The sequence below is a fragment of the Pterocles gutturalis genome, unplaced genomic scaffold (assembly GCF_000699245.1).
Source record: "Pterocles gutturalis isolate BGI_N339 unplaced genomic scaffold, ASM69924v1 scaffold40516, whole genome shotgun sequence".
Lineage (NCBI taxonomy): Eukaryota > Metazoa > Chordata > Aves > Pterocliformes > Pteroclidae > Pterocles > Pterocles gutturalis.
The window spans coordinates 1,815-10,944 of record NW_010099261.1 but is presented as its reverse complement, the minus strand read 5'-3'; the positions used below and the strand labels follow the sequence as shown (position 1 = coordinate 10,944).

Genomic DNA, 9,130 nt, shown 5'->3' with positions numbered 1-9,130 from the left:
GCAGGCTGACGAGGGGCCTCACCACCTCGTACACCTAGGAGAAGGGATGTCACTGCTTTTCCAGCTCTCAGAGCTTGGCAATTTTCACTTGCTAAAGGAATTTATTTTTTTTTAAGCTTACCCTCTCCCCTGGGAATGCCATGTCTGGATTGGAGACAGCAGCAATTTTTGCCAGAGCGTGGGAAGCCTTTATCTTGCCAACATCCGTGCCTTCCACAGCCAGAGGTATCAGGGCCTGGTGACACACAAGAGAGCATTCAATTCCTCTTAACAAGATTCAAAGGATGGCTTAAATAGACTAAAATAAGTTAAAAATGTCCTAAAGATGTATCTGTTGGAGAAATGGGTCTGGACAGCAGCCCCTGGTGATCTCTTGCTTTTGTTCTCAAACAGGCACCAGCCCAGAGCTTGCAGCTCACACCCAGTTGTTTCCAGAAGATTGCTGCTTTGGAGGCTTGCAGGGACAGGACTGGAGCATCAGTCTGGGCCCCAGGGGCTACCACGACAGCTCAGGCTCTTCCGTCACCTTCCCACCCTGCAGAGCCGTTGGGGGCTCTGAACAGACATGAACTGCGCGGCAGGTCGGGCTGCAAAGAGAAGTCATCACCTTTCCACCGCCTTGAGCGACGACGGTGCCGCGGTCCTTGGGGTCTTCACACAAGGCAAGAAACACCCTGCGGAGCACAGCATCCCTCAGTGAGACAGCCACGCGGGAGGGCAAGAACCCACGTGCATCAAGGGAGGGGTGCCAGATGCACCAGGGGAATGCCAGATGCTCAACCCAGTGTCCACGGCAAGGGGCACAATAAAAAGTCTCCAGGCCTGTCTGATGAACTCTGTTCCAGCCAAAACCAGTACAGAGGACCAGAAGTTCAAAATGCATCCTAGCAAGACAGCCTGTAAGCCAGGTTGGAGGTCAGAACGTGGATTTTTATGACATCACTTAAGAAAAACCAGTTTAAAATCTTTTCTCCACCTCCCCTGTATCCCTCCCCGGTATGCCGAATGCAGCACCCCGCAGAGCCGGGGGCCAGCCCAGGCACCCATCGCAGTGGCACGGGGGCTGGCCAGCGCTTCCGGCTCCCACCACCTGGCGATGAGCTCCTTGCTCTGGTCCGTCAGGATGGCACTGTCCGCTTTCACCATGCAGGCCAAGGCAGAGACGACGCCGGCTTTCAGCACCCGCTTCACCCGCTTCACCACAAAATCCTTCTTGTCCTGGGGGGGGGACATGGGACAGGGATTAGCCCCTTGGCAGCTGCCATCCTGCTGACTCCAGCCAAGCCTGGTTGGACAGCTAAGCAAATTCCACCCCAGAGACAGGAGACCCGCAGTCTGTGACAATGGATACACCAAAGAAAGTCTTCAGATCCAACCATCTCCTCCCAGCTCCCCAGCTGTAGACAGCCTACCTTCGGATGCTCCTCAGGCACGTGCTGCTTGGAGAATTTTGCCAGTTGCACCAGCTCTGGGACCAGCTCCTTGGTGTCGTAGCTGTTGGTACAGTTCACCAGCGCAGACGCCACAGAATACAAGATGGTCTTGTCGCTTGCCTGCACAGAAAAACAAAAGCTTGGGTGATGGCGAGGACACGGCAAGGAAACAGGTCCCTCAGGACTGCCATCACGGTGGTTTGCCCTAGCTAAAGTGTTCTCAGGCTTGTCCCCAGATTTATAGCCCAGCACAGGGAAAAACTAAAGTTTTTATGGTCAAACAGGCTGTTTGACATCATCAGATGCTGTCAACACCTTGATGCCTTTGGTTTTCATGCAGTTGCTGACCATAAAGGTAAGAGCAACCTTCCTCAGCCTTGGGAGAAGAGAAGGATGACAACCACCCTGAGGTGTCTCGGTGGCACAGGCAGAACTAACATTTTGCTAAACCTGAGCCGAGGGGTTGGGGTCACAGCTTCTCCTGCCTGGGGGGACGGTGTTGGGCTGAGGAGCTGAGAGAACTCGATGCTACCAGAGGAACGAGGGAACAAGGTAAGGAGACAGACCTTGGCTAATTCAAACATAGCTTGCAGGGCTGGCTCATCTTCAACAAAGTCATCTTTGACATCTGCATCGAGGGTTAGATACGCCAGCCCTTCCACAGCCCACTTCCTGGTCCGGGCGTCGATGCTTGTGTTGCACAACCACCTGGAAGAGAGAAAACCATCCACACTTCTATCTCAGGAGCCAGAACTCATTTCTCTGGGAGAAGAAGGGGGAAAAACAGATGTTGAGACATTTTCAGGTCCGACCACGTTCTCAGGTTTTGCTGCAGCTCCTAAAGACTGGGGGTGCTTCCCTTGAGACATGACCTTCCTGCCATGGCCCAGCTTAAGGGAAAGACGGACCAGGAGAGCCTCTCAGGCACCATGTCTGGTGTCTCCCATGGGAAGTGAGGGACAGGGAAGGCTCCTCTGGATATCGAGGCAGGAGGGACAGACGGTTGCTTGAAGCCCAGCAGAGCTCCAGGTCCCAGTGCAAGGGCTCTGTGGGCATTGTCAGCTGCCAGGCAGCAAAGTAAATGAAGGCAACGTGTGGGCAGGATCTCTGGGGAAAGGAGCACATTGTATTTTGCAAAGTATGGAGCAACAGAAGAAACAGTAACATCACTCACTTTCGGCACTGCTTGGCTAACTTCTCAGTGGACCCCTCTGCAAACTGCCGCAGTGCATAATCTGTTCCTCCTGCTGAGCCCAGCTTGCAGAGACCCTGAGGAGGATGAAGAGGATACACCGGTGAGAAAGTGTCATTAATCCTCTAGTGTTGCTGCCCCAAGTCAGCCTGATCCCATACCTAAAGTTTGAAGTCAGGTCTAACAGAGCAGCAGCATCCTCCTACCCAGTAGATGGTCTAGCTTGTAGCACAGCAAAGTGACGTTCTGTGCTCTTATTGCATGTCTTTAATGGGTGATTAATCAGTTTTGCCTTCGCAGTTACCAATGACCCATGTGCTCTCCTGGGTGCCATCTCCCCCTCGCAGGGGAAGCTCCGTAAACATTCCCCAGCTGACGTGAGTGAACCCACCAGGTTCCCAGGACCTCCCCCCTCTCTAAAGTCCAGGGTTAAGCTGGTGAGTGGCAGGCAGCAGAGGCAGGAGCTGCCATCCTTACCACCAGGGCTCGGATTTTGATCTTTTCATTCTTGGTCTTCTTGTAGATCTCCTTCAGGAGCGTCACCCCATTGGAGATGATGAAGGTGGCCCGGCTCAGCTTGGTGGAGGCATGGATGAGGGCTTCCACGGCCACCAGCTGGTCAATCTCCCTCTCGGATCCACACAGGGCAACCATCATCTCCATGACTCCCTTCATGCCAAGCAGCTTGTTGCCCAAGTCAAAGGGCCCTTGCAGAACTCCAGACACCATCTGGATGGCATGCAGTGTCTTATCCATGTCCTGGGGGTCGATTTTGCTCCTGCATGGGATAGAGGGAGTCAGCACATAGTTGCTTACAGTTCTCATGCCCTTGGGCAGGGAATGTCCTCCCTCAGCCCAGGAGCTGAGCTCTGCTGCCGAAATCCATCGAAAAAGCTGACCCCAGATTCACACCAAGGCAGGAGCACAACGGGAGGATCCCAGCTGAAGGATCCAGCAAATCATTCTCTCCCAGAGCCTCAACATGGCACCTACATGGAAGGCAAGTGCCTCATCTCATTCCTGAGCCCCCACGAGCCACCCCCACTCACTTGATGTACTCCTCGCAGATCACCCGGTAGTTGTCCCGCTCCGGGTCGCAGCGCAGGTCATCGTAGAGTTTATTTAGGAGGACGGAGGCAGTCAGCTGGGTGTTCTCTGTCAGCGGCAAGCAGTCAGGCATCTCGGGAATCTGGCCCACCACTTTCAGGATCTTTTTTAAGCCTGGAAACAATGGAGTGACCCGGCTGTTAGAGGGGAGAAGGTTCGTACAAAACTCAAGATGCTATTTCTTGCAATGAAATAGCCAGCTTGGACGGTTTTCAATTAGTTTAGCAGCCTAATCACATAAGCCTTAAAGAAGGCACTCAGATATTTACTGGGGAGGAGCTTCTGCTGGTGAGGTTACGGGCTTGCAGCATCAGGCTTTTATCCAGCTCTGAGACTGAGATAAGCAAAACTTGGTCCCTGGCTGGATCAGTTATTTTTGTCAGGAAGCATTAAACCTTCTGACCTCCAAGGCTGGAGACTTTGACTGAGGAAGTCAGCGACTTCCAAGTGACCCTAGATGTCTTAACCCCCCTTTTGCGAAAGCGTTATTGAATAACTTCCACCGAAAAGGTAACACACACGTGCATCGGAATTAGTGTAAAAAGACCCGACACAAATGCCTCACCCCCTTCCAGTTTCAGAAATGACCAGTTTAAGGATCCAGCAAGCCCAGCAGATGCTCATCTCAGCCTAAGCTAAACAACTGATCCAAGCCAAATCCTTCTAACATTCGCAAATACATCGAATAAACCAAGCAGAGAAGTCATCAGTCCTTTAGAAACCAAAAAATTCTTGTTCTCAGAGTTTTTTTTCTTCCTCTTAATCTTCAAACTGTTTCCTGATAATAAGTCTAACTTTGCTCCAGGATTGCATCCCCCCCAAAAACCCCTGAGAGGATTGATTTGATAGAGAGGATCAGTTCCACCGGTACTCAGGCAAGAATCCCAGCTGACAGCTCCCAGACCAGCACAGGGACGGAGGGGAAGGACTCACCGTTGTCGATGACGAAGATGGTCCTGCTGTTGTCAAGGTCTTTCAGGTCCTTCCTCGGTATATTCTTGTTGAGGAGGTTGAGAGCTCGGTCTCGCCCCTGCCCAGATACTTTCTTACTGACCAGCATATCCAGCAGACGCATGGTGATCATCCTCAAATCTTTTTTAGTATCTACACAGAAGCAAGGCAGGAGCAGCCAGTTACAAGAAATTCCCTTCAAAAGCAGGTGAGCTCAGTGAAAACCATCCAAAGCCCTTGTGTGGCTGGAATATAGGTACGTGAGTTACCACCACGAGGATACGAGCTGTGTGCAAGTTGTGATCCTGGACAGCTTCACCAAAGAACCGGGAACAAGGGGGACATCCCTGGAGGGGTTCAAGGCCAGGCTGGATGAGGCTTTGGGCAACCTGGGCTGGTGGGAGGTGTCCCTGCCCATGGCAGGGGGTGGCACTGGGTGGGCTTTAACATCCCTTCCAGCCCAACCCATCCTGTGACTCTGTGACCCCAGGAGCAGAGCCCCCTTCTGCCCACCCCACACCTCCTCCAGCAAGACCGAGGGACCAAGCAGCATTACCGAGCACGACAGCCTCCTCCTTCCCGTGCTGCTCCTCCTTCCCCTGGCCCAGCAAGCAGTCGATGATGGTCTGCAGGAGGTTGCAGACAGCGAGGGAGATTTCTTCGTTGTCTACTGCCATCCACATGCAGATGCTGTCGATGCCCAGGTAGTGGAGGATGGCGGTGGCCTGCGCAGAAGGGAGAGAACAGGGCAGCTGTCAAAGGGCACGAGCCTTTCCTTCCCGCATGATCTAGGAAGGTCAGCCTCAGCCTGTACGAAGGAAGTATTCTCCTGGGTGAATCCTGCACTAGTACAAGGCAGAGTCACTTTACATTCTTATTTTCATTTACAATAAGCTATCTCCTAAAATCTGGAGCTGCCAGCGATGCAGCAGGCTATTTCCAACGAGGATGTCGGGATGAGCGCGGCTGGGTTGGGAAGAGGCTGTCAAAGAGCCTGGTCAGTGCACAACCCCCGTCCTGGCTTCAGCAAACCCAGTGTCCTCCCGCAGCCTGTCCCCTGTGTGGTGGCACATGTGGCATTCAGGGGAGGCATGTCTGGGAACACGCTGACCCAGCAGGCTTCAGCGAACAGACTTCTTGCATTCGACAACAGTTGATGCTTCAGAAAAAAAAAAAAAAAACCAAAAACCAAACCAAACAGGTCTCCACTGCGCTGGATTTTTCTCCAGTGGATTTTATTTGTGTTGTGTCAGTTCCCCCCACTCCTTTGTGCTGTTTACACTGATGTCCATATTCATTCTGCAAACCTCCATCTTCTGCTTCCAACCGTGTAACACAGACAGGGCTTCTGATGAGCTGTTACACCACAGAACAACTCTCTTGGTGTAGAGTAAGATCCTACTGCCTCAAAGACCCCTGGGCTTGCCTTGGGACCCTTCCCAGGAACCCTCCCTTTCTTGGAGATCCTCCTGGCTTTCCTTTGTCTGAGCCTTGGATAAAACTTTCCTAAAGTTAGTTATTTGGTGCTTTTCTGAGACCTATGAGGGTGGATTTGACCCAGCCACGCTCACTACAACTTAGGTGGTAACAACGCATCGTTAAGTTTTACTTCCCCAGCACACACGAAGGAGCATGTACAGCTTTGGCCCCAGAGATCAGGAGCATTTCCAATAGTCCGTGCTAACCCCACTTGCTTATCTGTTTTGGTTTTTTTTTCCCCCTAGAATTTAAGATTTTATTTGTAGGATTTAATTTTTTCCCCACTGCTCACAACCATCATGAACCATTGCCATTTCCCACTCCCCCAGGTTCAAGGCAATAGCACCGAAGGTCCCCAGCGCCCCGTCCCTTACCCGAGCCTTATGTCCCGTGCACATGCCCGACAGCGTCCTCACGGCTGCCAGGATCAGCTCCGCATTTTTGGTTTCTATCAGCTGCAGCAGCAAGCTGACCCCGTTGTTCTGGAAAATCCTCTCGGCACCTGCTTCTTCCCTCCCCAGGACTATGAGGTTGTTGGCAGCCTCGGTGGGAGAGAGAAGAACGGGGGGTGAGCGGCACAGCTCCGCCAGCAGCCCCTGGAGCACCCCGGGGTGTCTGTCTCCGGATGGATGCCGTGACACGTCCAGGACAGTTCTCACCTTTTCTCGCTTTTCTTTCTCACTGTTCTCATCCAGCAGGATCTCAAACATCTTCTGCACCCGCGAGTCTGTGGAGAACTGGATGCGCAGCTGTGCCAACAGAGCGTGCGCGGAGCATGAGAGGCAGAGAATCAAGGAGCAATTTTCCTTTATCACTTCAAGGACAGACCCCCAGGCCACAGGCAATTTGAGCTCAGTAACAACATAGGCATCGCTTCTCTGCGATCAGCATCGATTACACATCTCGGGCTCGTGAGCCAGCCCTAAACCATCATTGCTGAGACCTCCCAGTGCCTAGTGACGCAGGGATGTCTTCACAGCACCCCTGTAATGGTAACTAAGTCGGTGTGGTGCCAGACAGCCCAGAGCTGGTCCAGCTCCCTGCCAGGACCCTACCAAGGCACTCCGGACCAGACCAGCCTCGGGAGCCAGCTGCCACACTCCTTGATTTAACCCTTTGCTCTGATCCTCAGATTTACGTGCATCAACTATGAACCTCCAGTTAATGGAGTCCCTCGACCACCCCACCAGCAACCCACCAGCGTAACCCAGAGCCAGGACCCCCACACCAGCTCTGGGAACCTGGGACTGCTCCCCCAGCATCTACCTTCTCCTGGATGTTGGCCCCCAGCCGCCGCAGGGCCTCCTGGAAGTTTTTGTTGCGGGGTTCGATGGTGGCACATTTCTGGGCATCTTTGAATGCTTGGTCCAGTTTCCCCAGTCTCTCCAGAGCTTGGCTGCGCCGGTACAAGGCTTTGATATCAGCCGCGTTGATGTCAATAGCTGGGAAAGTGATCCGAAAGCAGGCATCAGGGGCTGTTCCTTGGACATCCTCTGTGTAAGCTGTGATTTGCTTTACACTGACTATTTACTGAGCCACAGTTGTTCCCAACATCACGAGTGTGCTGGTACCCGATCAGCACCAATTGCACCAACACACCCAATCGGGGCATCCTCTCTTGAACCTCCTCTATTAATTCCCTGGTGGCCTCAGCACTCAGGTGTTAGTGGACATCAAGGGACAAGAGCACCGTGCCCCAAAAGCAGTGTGAGAGCAGGCTGGAGCAAGCACGCCCCGCAGCACGGCTCACCCTGCTCCCCCTCCTTACCTCTCGACGCATCCGAGGCTGCCTTGGCGTATTCCTCCTGTTAAACCAGAAGGGAGGAGGGGTTCGTTAGCGGTGGGACAGCAGGGCACGTCCCCAGTGCTGATGCACACTGTGACCTCCCTGTTCCCACTTAGTAATGGGACACCCCAGTGAAACCAGCAGGAAGGATGGGAGCTTGGAGACCTGTTCATCCCTGACAGCAGGGGGAGAGAGGAAAAGGTCTGCGATGCAGGTGAGACAACAGATGCTGGTGATGGAGCCGCAGACCGTGGGCAGTGATGGGAGAGGGGAGACTACGACAGCCCACCTGCAGCTCCTTCTGGGCTGGTGTCGCTTCTGGATTAGAGAAAAACTCAGGAACATGCAAGCAATCTGCTAAAATCCCACAGCAGGTCGCTACGAGCTGGCTGCAGGGAGCTGAGACAATTTTGGCACAGATACTAATAACTTGTTGTTTTGCTAAATATCTACATCTGCTTCTCTCGTGCTGGGACAAACAGCAAGAGCATTTCCTCTGCACCCCACCCCAGGGCTTGCAGTCCCGTAAGCATGGGGCAGGCTGTCTGCCGAAAGCTTTTCCTTCAAATTGATTAAACGGGACCATCTCCCAGCCGAACCGGCGTGCTCAGCCCCATCAGCATGGAAGCAGGGAGGCAGCTTTACAGCTCCAGGACAAACCATTTCAGACCAGTTTGCAAACACCCTACTCAACAAACGGACAAACCACAGCCCACAGCTTGGCTGCCTCCCTGCTCTTACCCCCTTGAGCCCTGCCCTGGCGAGCCAGGGGCTTTTCTCACCTTTTTGAGGAAACACGCCGCCCTGTTCCGGTACAGCACCGCCTGCAGCGCCTTGTCCTTGTTCAGCTTCATGGCTTGAGTGTAGCTTTGAACGGCTTTCTCGTAGTCATGGGCCTGAAAATATTTATTGCCCTCCTCTTTCAGCTGGATGGGATCCTCCATCTGGAGAGCTTTAAGGAAAAGCATCCGTTTGTGTCCCATTTCCAGCAGCCTGTGTCCCCAGGGTCACCTGCCTACTCCTCCAAGCTGAGTGGCACCACGAGACCAACATGTAATTAACACACACGTTAATAAGAGCAGCTTACCAGGCTGGAGAGTTTGGAAAATGAAGATCTAAACTGCTCCTCAAGGCTGGGGCTTCTCAGCAGCTTTTCCCACAGCTGTAGATCCTTAGAAGTCA

At 53.1% G+C, this 9,130-nt stretch overlaps 1 protein-coding gene across 1 annotated transcript in view; it reads right to left on the bottom strand.

The window, feature by feature from the left end:
• LOC104463471 (protein unc-45 homolog B-like) overlaps window positions 1-8,892 on the bottom strand; it is an 11,271-nt gene extending 2,379 nt beyond the window's left edge. The window contains 16 exon segments of the mRNA XM_010075833.1: window positions 2-34; window positions 122-235; window positions 608-674; window positions 1,091-1,218; window positions 1,413-1,553; window positions 2,000-2,141; window positions 2,608-2,702; window positions 3,103-3,403; window positions 3,675-3,846; window positions 4,666-4,836; window positions 5,240-5,408; window positions 6,537-6,704; window positions 6,822-6,911; window positions 7,429-7,604; window positions 7,931-7,967; window positions 8,731-8,892. Coding sequence (XP_010074135.1) covers window positions 2-34; window positions 122-235; window positions 608-674; window positions 1,091-1,218; window positions 1,413-1,553; window positions 2,000-2,141; window positions 2,608-2,702; window positions 3,103-3,403; window positions 3,675-3,846; window positions 4,666-4,836; window positions 5,240-5,408; window positions 6,537-6,704; window positions 6,822-6,911; window positions 7,429-7,604; window positions 7,931-7,967; window positions 8,731-8,892 — 2,166 coding nt within the window.
• Between the last annotated feature and the right edge of the window lie 238 nt (window positions 8,893-9,130).